This window comes from Mesoplodon densirostris, chromosome 17 (genome assembly GCF_025265405.1).
Source record: "Mesoplodon densirostris isolate mMesDen1 chromosome 17, mMesDen1 primary haplotype, whole genome shotgun sequence".
Classification (NCBI taxonomy): Eukaryota; Metazoa; Chordata; class Mammalia; order Artiodactyla; family Ziphiidae; genus Mesoplodon; species Mesoplodon densirostris.
The window spans coordinates 4,899,472-4,917,430 of record NC_082677.1 but is presented as its reverse complement, the minus strand read 5'-3'; the positions used below and the strand labels follow the sequence as shown (position 1 = coordinate 4,917,430).

Here is a 17,959-nt window from a genome sequence, read left to right as displayed (position 1 = left end):
GTTTTTGTTTATAGTGCCCTTCACAGCTGCCATGATATAGTTTTGCGAAGAAGTTACTTGGGAAGCTGGGGCTTCAGTATCGTTGGTGGATATGAAGAAAACCACACCAATCAGCCTTTCTTCATTAAAACCATTGTGTTGGGAACTCCTGCTTATTACGATGGAAGATTAAAGTGAGTCTTGTTATGTTTAATGATGTACTTCGTGTTTATTCTAGACTGGGGTCAGCTCCAAATCCAGCCTGATGTCTGTTCTTATAAAGTTTTATTGGAACATGCCCACGCTCACTCGTTTGCGTTATCACCCATGGCTGCTTCCGAGCCACCATGGCAGAGCCAAGTGGCTGTGACAGAGACCAGTGATTCCCAGAGCCTGAGATATTTATCTACCGTCTGGCCCTTTACAGAACAGTTTGCCAGCCCTGATCTAGACTGAAGCATCACCTCTACCATCTTGGCACTCACAGGTTCAGTGCCTGTTATTAGATTAACAAAATAAAGCTGAGTCATTTGGACACACTCTGACGTGACAACTTGCTCTGAACACTTAGGTCCAGTCCTGTCATTAGGTAACTTTTTCTCTACAGCACTTATGTCAGCCTAACATTCAATGTATGCAAGTCCACATGGGAGAGATTTTGTTGCATTTCTTGTTACATCCCTGGCAGCCATCACAGGGCCTTGCATATGTAGTAAAGTCTTCGTCAACCCTGGATGGATGATATGCGTGCCAGGCACAGGACCAGGTGCTGGGCACGGGTTACTGAATCTTCTTAGCAACCTGTGAGGTAAAGTGCTGCTGTGGTTCCTACTTTATACGCAAGATAACTGAGGCTTCGACAGGTTAAAAACCTGCCCACAGTCGAACAGCTGGAAGTAGTTGACAGTGATTTAAACCAGGACTGTGGCTCAGAGCCTTTGCCATTCAGCCCCGCTACTGTCACCACTGGGCAAAAAGTACTCTCTCAATCTCTGTGCCGCCTCTTTTCCAAAGCTCAGGCACGGTGAGAAGAAAGAGGTGTTGTGTCAAGAGATTATACAAACAGAGGAGACGGGTGACTCAGCTCTTAGTGCCTAGTTTTGGATGAAAGAAACGTTCTTAAAAAGTGGATGCTGACAGCCTAGTCAGAGTGCTGCACAAACGGGGAGTTTACACTGTTTGCAAACACAAAGTGACAGCTCAGAATAGTGTGACAAGTCCATCGGGGTTAGTGTGCTCCAGATCAGTCTTATCCTGACACAGATGGGAAAAAATGGTTATTTTAGGAGGAAAGAGGAACGGGGGGATGACTTAACCATTCTCTTAGCCAAGTTACTCAACCAGTCTGGGTCTCATGCAGATTATAAACTAACTTCCACTTACTTCCAAAAAGAAACTGAAGTAGCTCACAATAAAGTAGCATATTTGTATTCAAACTAAAGACTAAACATCATAAAGGCTAGAAAGGTCTTCAGATTCATCATCCGCCTGTGGTCATTCATCTTGGAGGACAGTGAGCATCCATAGCTGAAAGAGGAGGTGTGGGTCTTATTCTCGATTTAATTGAGCCCTTGAATGTATGAGCTGTAAGAATGAACAATGAAAATCAGCAACACCGTCCAAATATATCATCTGGTATTTTTAAAAGGCAGCAGGGGCTTCCCTGGTGGCGCAGTGGTTGAGGGTCCGCCTGCCAATGCAGGGGACACGGGTTCGTGCCCAGGTCCGGAAATATCCCACATGCCGCGGAGCGGCTGGGCCCGTGAGCCATGGCCGCTGAGCCTGCGCGTCCGGAGCCTGTGCTCCGCAACGGGAGAGGCCACAACAGTGAGAGGCCCGCGTACCGCAAAAAAAAAAAAAAAGAAAGAAAAGAGGCAGCTGATTTATTCTCTTATGATATGAAAATCCTTCTGTTGCCCTTAAGATCATCTACCAGTTACAGGAGAGGCCGGCAAGGGGTGTCCTTGATGGGCGAGGGAAAGCCAACAGAGGCTTAAAAACCACCCCCGATGTCTCTCAGAGTAAACAGTGCAGCCTACTCATTGACAGTGGTTAAGTGTGGTTTTCCTGCGAAGCAAGTCCCGGGATAACAGTTTCAGAATCACGGAAACAGTGACTGTGTCTGTCTGTCGTTGTGCAGGTGTGGAGACATGATCGTGGCCGTAAACGGCCTGTCGACCGTGGGCATGAGCCACTCGGCGCTGGTCCCCATGCTGAAGGGCCAGAGAAGCAAGGTCACACTGACAGTGGTCTGCTGGCCGGGCAGCCTGGTGTAGACTCTCAAGTCGGGTTTCAGTCCAACATCTTCTTTTCAGGGCTTGGAAAGAAAACCCTTTGGTTTTGTCGAGTTTCTGTTTGTAAGGGGCTGCAGACACAGCTGGGTATAAGCAGGGTCAAAACCACTAGGCTCGTCCTTTGTTATTTAAATGGTTTCCTTCCGTTTGCCAGCTCAGTGCCCATCTTCCACTAACCTTTGTGAGACCACATTTTCAGAATTCAGATTCTCAGCTGTCAAAATGTGAGCTATAATAATAAAGAATGAAGTCTGCCCAAACTGTGAGCCAGCCGGCTGGGTCAGATGACTTGTGGTGGCTCTGTTTTCACTAACTGAGTCATAAAATGAGTTCCACGTGCCCAAGACGGGCAGCATGTGCTGCACCTGGGGCGGCAGTGCTGGGAACGGATGCGGTCGGAGTTTGGATAAGGCTTTCCCAGTTTACACCGGTGCCACATTTCAAAACTTCATACTGTTTATAAGGTGATTTTTCTGGCTTATTTTATTTCTACTTTAATCTCAGTACTCATAGATGAAGACATTAAGTCTGAGACCCCTAGAGAGATTTTTTTAAAATAATGTACCATTATTAGAATAGTAGAGAATAAAAGATAACACTTATCCAGTGACAAAGGAATTTGGGAAATAATTATAGTTTAGAGCTGGAGAGGGTAAAAGCTGCATTTACTTGGACAGTCCAAAAGCATTAAAGATTCATTTCCAAAAGAATGTTTTGTTATGTAGGAAAATTTTGAAGCAGTTTTTGCTAAAAATCGTTTTCTAGAGTTTGTATTACACTCCTGTCAGCAAACTTGGCTGGAAGTGTTTCTGTGATTTATGCAATTAGATGATAAAAATGAAACCATATTGCTGTTAAAAAATGCACATTCATATATATCACAGCTAAGTAGAAGACATACCTTTTTTATTTTACTCTCTTGAGTGTTTTAGAAACCATTATTTTTCCCCATTATTTCCTTACTTAGTTATTTCAGGAAAAATTCTGAAAGATACTAACATGTGAAACCTGCTATGCCAGATTTTAAAAAAACTTTTCAATCAGTCCTTGGTCACTAGACTATCTCATGTTTTTTGAAATGTTTTTGAAAACTGACCAGCCCATTGTTTGTCCTTTAACCATCGTGGTTGTCCATTGGAAGCACACACAAAGAAGTGAATAAGAGGAAAGTCTTTACCTTATGAATATTATGCATACTTGAAAAAAGTTTCATTTAGAAATCTAGTGCAGAATCTGAGCTAATTTACAGGTGACCTCTAATAAATGGTGTTGATGATCAGAGAATGTATTTCAGAATACTATAGTATATTATGAAGCATGACCACTTTATTTCAAAACTTAGCAGTTGCCTTGCTGGGGTTTATTGTTTCTGTAGCGTGTCACAGATTATTCCAGTGAGTTTTTTAACGACTTTTTAAAAACGTATCTCTTGACTAAATAAGAAATGGCAACAATAATCGTTACAGACTTGTTCAGCCCCCCAGCGACACTGTATGATCAGCAGTTAACCGAGATACAGTGGAACGCCCTATGCAGTATATTACTGTTATGTGATGATTGGCTTTTGAAGCAATTTGATATTGAAATGCTTTGTTACTCTAATTGACATAGAACAAGTTTTTTTTCCTGCTCCCCAAATAGAATTTCGTAGCCTACTTTGCTATTTTTTAAAACATTTTGTAAGAATGCATCATTCTTGGGGAGTGGTCACCCATCAACAAATATCCTAACTGCCACTTTGTCATAAATAAAATGCTTACAGCGAACCTGGTGATAAAATGAATATTTTGAAAGATGACTTTTTTTCAATATTATTCTTATCATGGAAATCTTGAAATCAGTTTAAGCTAATTTGGTTTTATTATAAAAGACTATAGCTGTTGGTCAGAATGATATTTGGTGATGGAAACTTGTTCATAATTTATTGATACTGTCGAAATATTTGAATTCTCTCATTTTAAGCTTATTTTGATTTGTTCTGTGCCTTCAGTTTAAATTACTTCAGGATTTTTCAGATGTGTTTAAATAACGCTGTGATAATCATTTAGGATGGAAATAAACATCATCCTTTCCGTAAGAGCGACACTGTCTCTCTTCTTGCACAGCAGACGCTGACTCATGTGTGGTCCTTGCTTTTGTTCGTGGCATCGTGTCATCACTACGATATCCCAAGCCTGAAGACTTGGGATCACGAATCCATCTCCTAATTCTCACTGCTGTAGGCAGAACACAGGCGATCCCTACTGACACTCGGGATGTCAGCCTGTGCAGGACCTCTAGACGGTGGCCACTGAGCACCAGAAATGTGACTAGTGCCACGTGTTGACATGCTAATACCTTGGATATACTGGGTTGTATAAAGTTATTAATTTGACGAGTTTCTTACTTTAATGTGGTTACTAGAAAACTAAATCACCTCTATGGCTCACCTTGCATTTCTATTGGTCGGCAGCACTGGTTTCCTCACCGGCACCTACCAGGCAGGCCTGACCCTGGGATTTCTGTTCTTGCAGAGCTTTGCTCACTCCCTGAATAAAAAAAAAAAAGTTTTAGTTGAAAGTTAGCTCCCAATTTCCTAGTAAGTTAAGCTCAAACCAAGGCCTCCGGTCCAGCCCCAGTCAGGATTTCCACAGCTCCGGAGCCCCATTCACCTCCACACACATGGTAGCGTTCCCTCCCGCGTCCCTGGGGTGCTTTCCCTTCTCTGCACGTTCACATGGCCCCGTGTTTGAGGAAGAGCTTGAACGCCGCCCCCTCTTGCCTCCACCCCCCCCTTTCAAGAGAATGATCCTCCTGACGATGCATCTCAGCAGGCCTTCCGATCACCTACTTACTGTCATAGTTTTAAGTACCGTCTTTTTTTTTTTTTTTTTTTTTTGCGGTACGTGGGCCTCTCACTGTTGTGGCCTCTCCTGCTGTGGAGCACAGGCTCCGGACGTGCAGGCCCAGCGGCCATGGCTCATGGGCCCAGCCGCTCCACGGCACGTGGGATCCTCCCGGACCGGGGCACGAACCCGCGTCCCCTGCATCAGCAGGCGGACTCCCAACCACTGCGCCACCAGGGAAGCCCTAAGTACCGTCTTTGATTGCCACCTTGCCACTCTGAATACCACTGATGCCTGGGTCTGTAGCTCCCACAGTCTGTAGACTAAGCATCCTATTGCTTTAGGGCCCCTAAATCTCAGTCCTGCAAAACAAATGTTTTCCCAAGCCTCTGCCTGCTTCCACTCCTTCGATCCAGACTCTCATGACAGCAGAGCAGCTTTCCTAAACCCCAACCGGATCATCACTGACCATATCCCTGCCCGGCTCAGCACCGTGTGGAAGGCCCCTCACGACCTGGTCCCACCTCCCCTGCCTCTCTTCTAAACCACCACCCACCCCCCTGCCCTCCTGGGTCTCCGTGGCTGGCTTGGCTCAAGTGACATCACCTCCTTGAGAAATCATTATCGACCTCTTAGGGCAAACACCCTTCTCCTCCTAAAAGATTTTATTACATTGCATTTTTGTGGTCACAATGTGTGCTAGGACAACTCGTCAGGTAGATGCTTGAATACCACTGTTTCAGTTTTTAAAACTAGACATTAAATATCAGATTCTGCACCTCCTGAAGAACCCAAGGTATTCCGGAGAGAGAAGCTAGGCCTCCTGTGCTTTTCTGTTCCAGGGTCACACCCAGGACACGTGACCACCAGTTTTCACGTCTCCGTAGGTCTTCCTTGGCTGTGAGGCCACTTTCTCAGACTTCGCTTGTTTATGAGGCTCTGGACAGTGTTGAAGAGGATGGGCGGGGACACTGCAGGACGCGCTCTGTCGGCGTTCGTCTGCTGTTCCTCACGTTAGACTGGGATTATGGGCTTGGGGGAGGAAGAGCGCCATTTTCCTCTGTCGTCTCGAGGGCACGGACTGTCCCCAGGATTTATGACTATCGATGCTGCCCCTGACCACCCGGCCCAAGTGTGTCCGGCTTCTCCACAGTGAAGTCCTCTTCCGTCTAACCCTCCCTCTCCACCCAAAAGCTGTCCCCTCTGCACGGCCGGCTCCGGCCGCCCCTGCAGTCTAACGTGACCACCAGTATTGCGGTTCCTCCTTGCGGTCTTCTCCAATTAGGCATTATTATGATTGTTCTGAACAGTCGAGATGTGTTTAGATTTCGTTTCTGAACTACGTGAAATACAGAAAAACTGACACCAGCACAGTTTGTAGTCGTTCTTACTACAATAATGCCCCACAAGGAACATGTGGAGAAGAGTTACTGACACCCCCGTGTTCGCTGCAGCACTGCTCACAATAGCCAAGATGTGGAAATAACCTCCGTGTCCACAGATGGATAGACGTGGTGACGTAAACAATGGAATACCGTTTAGCCGTAAGAAATCAATCCCGCCATATGGGACAACGTGGATGCACCTGGAGGGCATCACGCTAAATTAGATAAGTCAGAGAGGACAAATGCCACACCATCTCATATGCGGAATCTTAAAACAGATCGCTGGTTTGCCAGAGGTGCGGGGGGCAGGGGGTGGAATAGGTGACGGGGATCAAAAGGTACAAACTTCCAGTTATAACGTAAGTCACGAGGATGTAAAGTACAGCGTGGGGACTACAGTTGATACTGCATTGCCTATTGGAAAGCTGTTGAGAAGCTGATCTTAAAAGTTCTCATCACAAGAAAAAAACGTTCTAACCGTATGGTGACGATGTTAGCAAGACTTACTGTGGTCATTCTGCAAGGTATGCAAGTGTCAAATCTCGCACACCTGAAGCTAATGTTGTAAGTCAATTATACCTTTAAAAAAACCTGTGGGAAACAGGCCAGAGTGGGATTAAAGGCAACTTATTGACCTAAACGAGCTGGGAGCTGGTGCTGCAGCCCAGATGTCGGGGGAGGTTTCATAAAAGCGTGGCATGCAGCACCGTCCTCACCATCCTGCTGCCAGTTTCCAAGCTGTCTGGAGTCACTAAAGCAGTTTTTCATTTTCCAGAGGGGGAAAAAGGGGAGTTGCAGAGATCACTGTCAGCAACGTATCCAGAGCAAACACAGCTTGTGTTAATAAACCCAGAGATAGCTCCCATAGGAAGAGGTGGGAGGTGGATCTGGAGGGTTCGTTTTCTCAGGACGCTGCAGCACGTGAGCTGGTTTTCAGATAGCGCAGCCCTCCCTCCCTCACAGCTGTTGCACTTTTCTCCCTACAAAACCACGGCGTCTCAATTCTATTGCTACAACTTCCTGATTTCCCTTCTTTTGCGTATTAAAGTGGGCTGCTGCTTTATTGCTCAAATACTTGAGACTTTATAGTCAGATAAATGGATAGTTAAAGTTAAATGTGAAGTTAGCAATCTGGATAGCTTCTAAGGTTACCTCACCGTTCATCATGCCTGAAGGTCTCGTCGGACCGTAGAGTAAAAACCCCATTCGTTGATAGTTTTTTTTTTTTTTTTTTTTATGGCTGCACCACGGGGCATGTGGGATCTTGGTTCCCCAGCCAGGGATCGAACCCCCGCTCCCTGCAGTGGAAGCGCAGAGTTCTAACCACTAGACTGCCAGGGAAGTCCCTCCCCATTTGTTCAGATTTAACTGACTTGCAGTATTAAAGCTAAGAGCTGAAGTAAGATATTCTTAAAGTGCCAAGTGAAGTCAAGGTATTAAATAAATGGAGGGTGTGGTGTTTAGGCTGCATGCTGATGCATACTATTAAGTTGCCTTTAAATACCCAAGCACGTTCAAGTGATTGACATGTTTCTTTACCTAATGTGGTCGTTTAAACAAAAACTTATCCAGCACCTACTGTGTGCACAAGACACAGATGGGCTCTATAAAGCAGTGGCTTTATAACACCTGACTTCGTCTATCATAACCCAGACTCCCCTGCGTTTGTCCACACTTGGTGATAAATGAACCAGTACAGATTCCAGTGGCCTGGTGACCTGCTGCCCAGTTAGGGGCTGGGAATTCAGCAAGTGAGCCTTTTCTCTTTAGTCTCTCTGCCTGCTGAAGGGGAGGTTTCAACTCCTCGGGGTCCTTATTAGAAAGCTCTTTTGCCATTTTAGTGTAAATCTAAGCCAACTGGTTTCTATGGCAACACGGAAGCTCTCTAGAAGTGATGTACCGACGCCCCGCGCCCACTGTCTGTAAAGTGCCAAGTAAGAGACTCGGAATCTTCACCAGCAAAGGAGCAGGCGACCAGCCCGTGGGGACCCTGTGGCCACCTGCCCGCGGCCCAGAGCAGGCGTCCCACTCGGGAGGGCGGCTGCAGCCCCCGCGCCGCCTGCGAGCACAGAGACTCGTACCGGCCCTGTTCACTTGCTCAGCTGCAAGTCATGCTTTGAGGATAGGCTCTTTATGCACTTCTACCAGTTCTCACCTGCTTCCTCGAGAAGTTTCTGTTTAAGGGTGAATCCAACTACCACCCTTCCTTGGACCGCCCGCAGACCTACCACTAGTTCTAGAGAGATCTGAGAAGACCTACCGCTTAGACTCTGATGGAAGAGAAGTGACAATTATCCAACATGGACGTTCTGGGGGTGAAGGCAGCTGTTAAAGTTTTCCTTTACTTTGCTGAGATTCTATGAAAAAGTCCTCTGTCGCCCACGACTCAGAATCAATCAATGCAAGAGTGTCTGAGGTCATGGGACGTGTGGAGTCGCACACCCCTGCCTCTCCCAGGGTGGTCTGTGCAGATGCACGCCCTCCCCGGGCCTGGGCGGGCCTCCTGCTCCTGGGGCCCCCGCCTGCCGACAGTGGTGGGTGCTTAGGGCAGCGAAGTTTGTCCTGCGGATAACTAGTAAACGCCGGAGGGAAAGGAGTTCTTGTCTCACCTTGTTACGGAAGGAACCAGGTCCATCTGCCCGCGCGTCAGGAGCCACAACACGTGGGACGCCAACGCCTGCAGCAAAGACACGGTTTACTCGCAAACCAGCCAAGCGCAGAAACTGCAGCACAAGCCGCCGACCCACTCGCGGAAAGGCGAGGGGTGGGGTACTTAAGGGATGAGGAACGTAGACGCAGGCGCCCTGGGCGCGGGGGGCGTGGGGGGCGTGGAAAGGGGATTGGGAGAAGGTGCGTCGTCGTGGTTCTGCGCAGGCGTAACTAGACTGCGGGCCTCTGCGCTCCAAGCCGCAGGCCCGGGGCATGAGCTCAGGGCGGGGCTTTGGGGCCTCTCACTTCCAACAGCCTCGGAGCCTGTAACCCTCACGCACGCCCCCTTGGAGGGTCGGTGGACCTATCCAGTCTTAACAGGCTCCGCGTGAATTAGACACAGCTGACTCTAAGACCCTAGAAAACACCTTGTTTAGGCTCCGTGCCGCATGGAGGACACGCCGGTCCTTTGTAACAATTCAAACGACCTTGATTGGTGAAGGCAGGTTACAGGTGAAATGCGTCTAACTAACGGTTACCCGCGGTTTCACTCTCATCCATAGCCGTTCCAAAGGCTATGATGTCCTTGTGTCTACCACGTCCCCACACCCTATATACTAAAGTCTTTCCCCCTCACTGGCCCCAAATCATAGAACCTTAGAATTGGAAGGTCCTTATCCATGTTTCTGGTATGGGAACCACTTCTATAAAATGGTCATCTAACTCCTGCTTGAATGCTCCCATGACAGGGACCTCACTACTTCATTTCTAAGTGTAAGTGATTGCTTTTTCAGTAGAGTTTGTCCCTGTCCCTCTTCACAGCTACAGTGTGGAAATTTGCACAGGGGGACGGGGAGTCTCTTCATTTGTTACTTTTAATATCTAAATGACTTAGGCAGGTACAACAGGCAAAACACTTACTGTTTCGTCTTCACCCAGCAAATATTGAGCATCTACTGCGTGCCAGGTATTTACTCAGAATCCATCCGTTACCAAGACGAAGCTACCTCCTGAGCTTACATTCTACAGAGGGGAATAATAAACAAATGAAGAAATAACATAATTTTAGATGGTGATAAATGCTATGAAGAAAATAAAGCCAGGTACATGGCGAACATGTGATGCAGTGAACGGGGTGGGAGAGACAGTCAGGGAAGGCCTCTCTAAGGAGGCACAAGAGGCAGGACATGGGGTCGCTGTTGCAGGTCAGATTGTGTGTGGGTGTCGACTGTTTGCCAACTACCAGAAGCTTCCATCCCATTCACTGGTGACCTCACTGTAGGACGACGGTGCCAATACGGTAGGCTCCAGGCTCGTGGCACACTCGCTGGACCCCTACTCCTTTCTCGGGCTCTGTAACAGGAGCACTGAGAGAGGCTGGTACCCACACAACACTAATCTAGAGGGAGGCCAGCCGCTCCGCACAGGGGATGGAACCAGAGAGGCCTGGATCTGCTGCGGCCACTGACCTAGAAGTGGCCTAGAAGACCAGGGGCCTAGAAGACCCTAGAAGCCTAGAAGACCAGGGGCCTAGAAGACCAGGGGCAGTCCATTTAACCTCGGACCTCAGCCTCTCACCTGTAAAAGGAGAAAAATACTGCTTACCTCGCTAGAGGGCTGCCAGCTCTAGAGATGGTACGTGTAAGGTGGCTGACACATTGTGCAAAGAGGTGACACCAAGAGATGCCGGCTCCCCAACTCACCCCCGGGAATTATCAAGAAGTCGCGCTTCAAGTGAGTTGTCTACTTTAGAGGTTCCTCTGAACTCAAGCTTTTGTTGACACTCAGCATTGTGCACGTTTCCTAAACACAATGCACCGATCGGCAGGTTCTCTCACGCACCTTCGTCTCAGACCTGCGTCCCCTTCCCCAGATGTGGCGCTGAGCTTTCCCACGGCCAGGCTCTCTGCTCACGCCGATCCCTCCAGGAGCGCCCAGACCAGCCTCTCGAACCCTGCTGACCCTTCCAGCCCAGCCCCAGGGCCAGCTGCAGCCAGCCTCCCAGCACTGCGCGCCCTAGTTCCCACTCCCCCACGGCAGCGCTGTCTGCCCCTCGGCTGGGCTTGCGCGCCCCTCAGGCGCCCTCTGACCGCAGGCTCCTCCTCGGGCTGAGCCCCCCGCGGCTGTGAGCTCCTTCAGGTCTGGGGATCAGCCGCCATACCTGACAGTGCCTGGCTCAGCTGTCTCCATTCAACAGTGCTGGAAGCTGAGGATGAGATTGTGAAATGGTCTCTGGATGACATCCTCGGTGATTCTTAAGAAAACAGGCTCCATGGCGGGGTGGGGCTGAGCAGAGCGGTGCCGAGGGTGAGGGAGTGGATGGAGGTCTTGCAAGGTGTCTGGCAGACATGCGAGCGTTCATGGATGAAAGGACGACGTCTGGGATCCTCCAGCAAACAAAGAGGGACACATGGGAACAAGGGAATAGAAGGGAGTAAGGGGATGTTTGAAATTTTCCATAATAAAAATAGCACAATAGCAGAAACCAACCAACAGAAAAGTTTGGAGGTGAGGAAAAAAAGCTGTCGTTGGCCAGACCCCTGTGGTTTGAAATCAGTACAAGGAACCCGTACGAGGAACACAAGAGTGTGATTAATTTATTTTTGCTTACCTATTTGGGCATCATTTCTAGGCAAATTCGCTAGTTTTTGTCTTCCACATGTTCAAGGGCAACCGACCGATGACTAACATCACAACCCCGCACATCTGTCCACAAACTCCATACAATCAATAGCTTTACTCCCACACTTTGTGCGTTCACTACAAATTTTCCTTTTGATTCTCATAATAACCTTAGGAGGTCTGTTCAGTATAGATTATTCCCATTTGATAAGTGAAGAAAACTGAGGTTACGTGGCTTACTTATCTGCACAGAAGTGGCAAATGGAAAAATACGCACCAGAATCCAGAAGCCCCACTGTCCCTGCCCACCACCTGCTACAGACTCTACCTCAGTGCATTGCATTAACATCTTGAAACTAGGAGGAAGAACCACTCTCCACCTCTTTACATCCACCTTCCCCACGAGGAGTGCTTCGGGGTGGTCACCATTCATTCAACAAACGTGAGGATGAGGAGGACAGCCTGGCACTGTGGGACATTCTCAGGGTAAGGAGGCAAAAGTCAGAAGAAATGTTAAAACATGATCGTATTCTGCCGGACCTCGGAGAGGCCAGGAGTTAAAGGCTCTACCGAGTAGGAACGCTGCAGACTATGCTAAATCTAGGTTCTGATTTACGCTTACCCTCGACTTTGAAAAAGATTGGCGTTCTTGGTTCACAGTGTCAAACCAGCTGAGTTCGGCCCACCCCCTGTACCTGAGCTCTTTGCTTTCAAACTCTTCCGTTTCAATTTCTGAACAGGAGAACGCCCTTGGAGGCCTCTTCTCCGCTCCTCCTCCTGGGGCTGATGTTACATGTCTTGGCAAAAAGCCTCAAGTGTACTTCAGAACTCCGAGATGCACGCGTTAAGAACTTGACACTGAAATTCAGTAAGAGATCTGGAGAACTGCAGAAACGCAGCATGGCAACCTGCAAAACATTTTCCGCTGAGCACCCGCTGGGGGTGACTGTCTCCTCCCACCTCCCGGGCTGCACGGTGGCAAACTGCCCCCTCCTACCCATCCAGCCATGGTCGTGACAGCCAAGGCCAGGCTGGACCTGGTCAATTGCCCCCCAGCTCGAACACCGCTGCTGGGTCCTCAGGCCACTTAATAAAGTCCAGCTTCCCCAGCCTGACTTAGGTTACCGGGGACCCATCCCCTGGGGGCCCGGAGCCGCTGTGGGGCTTGACGCCCGGCCCACCCCAGCCCCGCCCGGGACTCGTCCCTGCTCCTCCCGCGTTTGCCCCTGCTAGTCCCGCTGCCTCTCTCCACCCTGGGCCGCAGCCGGTTCATGGCTCAGTGACCCCTCTCGACCGCGCGGGGGGGAGCGGAAGATTCACGGGCCTGGGCGCCCACAGCACGTGCGTCACCCCATCCGGAGGGAGGGCTGAGTGGGCGCGGGGGCCCCGCCTCGGTATCTCTGCGGCCCCCTTGCTGCGCAGCTCGCCTGGAGGGTGTGTTTGTAAATCGCACTTCAGGTTTTTTTTTGGGGGGGTGGGTTTTTTTGCGGTACGCGGGCCTCTCACTGCTGTGGCCTCTCCCGTTGCGGAGCACAGGCTCCGGACGCGCAGGCTCAGCGGCCATGGCTCACGGGCCCAGCCGCTCCGCGGCATGTGGGATCCTCCCGGACCGGGGCACGAACCCGCGTCCCCTGCATCGGCAGGCGGACTCTCAACCACTGCGCCACCAGGGGAGCCCCGCACTTCAGTTTTGAACGAAAGCCGACGTCTCTCCCGCACGCGGCTTCTCCCCACCTCCAGGCCCCCATGGGAGTCGTGGTGGCGAGGTGGCTGCTGCGGGCACTTCCCTGCCTTCTTAGTGTCCTTCCTCCTTCGGGGAAGGGGAGGGGGAGCTCTGCCCCCATGGAGTCGCGACCAACGGATGACAGCCCTGCCCAGACACCTGCGACCCAGGAGTAGTCTGGACGCAGGAAGCCGTGGAGGGACCGGCAGCTGCGCGGCCGCTCCCGCAGAGACGCTCTGGCGCCCTCTGGTGGCCGCTCGGAGCACCCTCCCGCCGTCGTGCGCCCCGGGCCCGAGCCCCGCCCCGCGGAAGGGGTGCGAGGGAGGGTGCAGCCCCGGGGGCAGGCTCCCTGGGGCTACAGAAATCCTACATTTCGGACGAGAGCGCCATATCCCCCTCCCATGCGGTATGAAGAGCTCACGTCTTTGGAGTAAAATAGAAAAGCAAGGTGGGCAAACACTGCCGACCTTCCCCGTGGGCGTTTCTCCATCACGAGTAACTAAGACGGCAATTTGCCTTGTTCCCCGCATGCGAGTTCCCTGCATCTATGGTTTGGGCTCTTTGAATGTCAGTGTCATTGAGGTTTTCATAATTATGTACCTTCAAAAGATGTTCAATGTAATTCTGATCATACTCCTCTAAAAATGCCTCAGATTAAAAGCTTTTGCTGGCTCTTTAGACCATGGGCCTGCAATTATAGAAAATGAACTGCATTTTAGCTTTCCATTGAAATTAATAACAGCGGTTCCCCAGTTGACTCTGTGAATAGTTAATGGAACAAACAGGGTACTTCAGTACAATGTGGGCTGGGAAGCCATCTGAGCGAGATTCTGGGTTTCAAATGGGAAAATAATTCATGCAATGCAAACCTTTCTCATATATGCTCTGTGCAGTCGGTGTTTCTCCAAAATAAAAACTCAACTATTTAACAAGTGATTAACCATGCCTCACTCTGCGTGTTACTCTGACGGACGATGCAGGTAAATCACCTTGCACGTGGTCATTTGACAGTGAGGAAACTCAAGTTCAGTGGGGTTGAATTCTCTACAGGCCCTAAGCTGGAAAGGAATAGACATAAAAGTGGAATTCAGTCTACTGACCCAGAGCAAAGGGAACCCTGCAAGTAAGTATTATCTTTCCCATTTGACAGATGTAGAAATTAAGTCAAGTAACTTGACCTTGTACCTCTGTGGCCTGCCAGCCAAGTGGCCCGACCCCTTAAGAGACACCGGAATGGAACATACAGGTTCGTGATGAGGGTGTCTCCACCCTTTCCCCATCAGCTGTCCCTCGCACCCCTGTTCCCAGCCCCTGGGTCTGTCTCCCAGCTGTGAGGGGGGCTTTAGGAACACAGTGGTTGAGGATTTCACTTTTGACTTCTCCACCAAATCCAAATTGCTCACTTTTCGGGGGGATTTTATCTTTATAGAGTCTGGGCATAAGGGAGAAATTTCAAAATTAGGTTAGACAAGGCACTGGTGGTTAAAAGAAAGCTAAGAGGGATAAAGAGTAAAAGGATGTAAGTAATGTTGAGACGGAGGCGTAAGAGGAGAAAACTCTCCCTGCTCTCCTCAAGAAGCTCAGGCATATGAGCCACCTTCCTTGTGTCTTTTCATATGCATTCACCCCGAATTTCACTCGCCCATGTGACACTAGGAAGAGGATGAGTGACACAGAAACAGTACACCTAGAACACAGTAGAAGATTCTGGAGAAATTAGTGAGAGGGGCTTATGAATTTCCCCAAGGTCTGACTGTAGTGGGCATTTGGTACAGTGCCGATGCTTTAATAAGAACAGCCCTCCTTACAGATGGCCAACAGGTACATGAAAATATGCCCAAGATCCCTAATCATTAGGAAAATCCAAATCCAAATCACAAAGCAACAGTCCCTCCCACCTATCAGAATGGCTAATACAAAAAAGACAAGAAAGTGTCGGTGAAGATGTGGAGAAAAGGAACCCTTGTGAACTGCTGGTGGGACCGTAAACTGGTGCAACCAATTAAGTGTCCATTAATGGATGAATGGACAAAGAAATTGTGGCAACCACAGGGACACACAGCCCACCCATTGAGGACAACCTGCAATTCGGGCAAAACATGCTGGTAAGTGGAAGCTGATGCAAGTCACGGACATGTCCTCATATCCCACGCCTCCTCCTCCGGGAAGCCCTCCACCTCTTCCCTCCAAGTACAAGTTATCGCTCCCTCCTCTGTAACTGCATGAAACTCTTAAGACATACCTGTGGGACTTCCCTGGTGGCGCAGTGGTTAAGAATCCGCCTGCCAGTGCAGGGAACATGGGTTCGAGCCCTGGTCTGGGAAGATCCCACATGCCGCGGAGCAACTAAGCCCGTGTGCTACAACTACCGAGGCTGCGCTCTAGAGCTGCGAGCCACAACTCCTGAGCCCGTGTGCCACAGCTACTGAGCCCGCACGCTGCAACTACTGAAGCTCATGACCCTAGAGCCCACGCTCCACAATAAGAGAAGCCACCACAATGAGAGCACGTGCACCACAACAAAGAGTAGCCCCCGCTCGCCGCAAACAGAGAAAGCCCGCGCGCAGCAACGAAGACCCAGTGTAGCCAAAAATAAATAAATAAATTAATTTTTTAAAAAAAGACATACCTGCAGTTAATCCAGCAAACACGGATCAGGCCCCTGCTGTGCTCCAGGGCCTGCTGGGGATCTCATGGGGGACAGGACGGAAACTGTCACCCTAGAGCTGATGGGGATACAGGATGCCACAGACACGTGCAGCCAGAAGTTAATGCAGCCCAAGGTCCCCAGAGCGCTCCTTTGCAAAGGAGACTAAGCCAATAAGTAGGACTCAGCACGTGGTGGGAGACATTCCAGACCAAGTGTGAAAAAGCCCACTGAGAGGAGAGCTCCAGTAGGTTCCAGGAACCAAAGAATTTCCGGATGAGAGTCGCATGAGGAATGGAGGGACAGTGGCCAAGCTGCCCGAGACCAAAGGGAACCAGGACCAGAGAAGGGAGCTTGATCCCAGGGCCGAGAGAAAGCCCTGAGGGGTAAGCAAAGGTCACGACATCATCTGCCTGTGTTCCAAAAAGATCATCTCTGGCTCTGCTGGATATTCCCCTAGTGAAGCAGTGTCCTCCCCACCCCACGAGCCCCTTGAGTGCAGAGCTCTGTCCCTCCCCCTTGGCATCCCCAGGGCACTCACCATTCTTAGTGAAGGCTTGTGGGGAGGCTGAATAGCATTTTCACGTGCATCCACCCACCCTGCCCTCTAGACACACTAAGATCAGCCGTCTTTTCTACATTCTTGGCATCAGTTCCAGCTGAGAAGACATGTGGATATTCCATAGTCTCCCAAAGCCTTCCAAAGATTCCATTTTCTTCTAGAAACACTAGAGTTTAAAAAAAAAAAGCCCTGTCATCATGAATTCTGGCAACATGCTTGCTCTGTCTGTTGCTTGTTTCTTTAACCTGTCTTTAAATTTGAAAAAAATTGGTAACATTTAATAGATACAAAATAATGCATATGATAACATGAGACAAAAAATAATAAATGAACATCATGAACCTACCTGACCTGAAAACCAGAATGTCACCAAGGTCACTAAAAGCACTTGAGTGTCCCTCCCTGAACCCATCCCCCTCTCTCATCCTCAACCCTGGAGTAACTAACCACCATCCTACAGTTTTCTAATATGAAGTTTAATTTTGCTTGATTTTGAACTTCATAAAATATTATACCATATGTTGTCTCATCTGAGACTTTTTTGATTCAACATTGTTTCTAAAGTTCATCCTTATTTTTGCATATTGTTGACAGTCATCCATTTTCGCTGCTGTATAATATTCCACTGGGGTGGTTTACTTATCCATTCTCCTATCAATGGACATTTTGGTTGTTTCTAGTTTTTTTCTATTATGGGTAATGCTGCTGTGAACACCCTTTCAGTTGACTCTTGGTGTCCAAGTGCAAAAGCAAGAGCGACCCTAGGGCATATACTTAGAAAAGGAATTGCTGGGCCTCCAGCTTACTCGCTGAGTGGCTGTACCATTTTACATTCCCACCAGCAGTTTATAAGAGGACTGCTGAGATGAGATGGCACTGTAGCATTAATTGACAGCTGTCTGCTTATTAAGATGAGATTGTCAGATGTGGTACATATACACAATGGAATATTACTCGACCATAAAAAGGAACGAAATTGGGTCATTTGTAGAGATGTGGATGGACCTAGAGATTGTCATACACAGTGAATTAAGTCAGAAAGAGAAAAACAAATATCATATATTAATGCATATATGTGGAATCTAGAAAAAATGGTACAGATGAACCAGTTTGCAAGACAGAAATAGAGGCACAGATGTAGAGAATAAACGTATGGACACCAAGGGGGGAAGAGGGGGATGACTTGGGAGACTGGGATTGACATGTATACACTGATATGTATAAAACAGATAACTAATAGAACCTGCTGTATAGCACAGGGAACTCCACTTCA

At 48.9% G+C, this 17,959-nt stretch overlaps 1 protein-coding gene across 1 annotated transcript in view; it reads left to right on the top strand.

Annotated features, from left to right (window-relative positions):
- LNX2 (ligand of numb-protein X 2) overlaps positions 1-4,378 on the top strand; it is an 85,337-nt gene extending 80,959 nt beyond the window's left edge. The window contains exons 9-10 of the mRNA XM_060079977.1: positions 15-173; positions 2,120-4,378. Of these exons, the coding sequence (XP_059935960.1) occupies positions 15-173; positions 2,120-2,255 (295 nt within the window). The 3' untranslated portion in view covers positions 2,256-4,378. The remainder of the gene's footprint in view (positions 1-14; positions 174-2,119) is intronic.
- Positions 4,379-17,959: the final 13,581 nt, after the last annotated feature.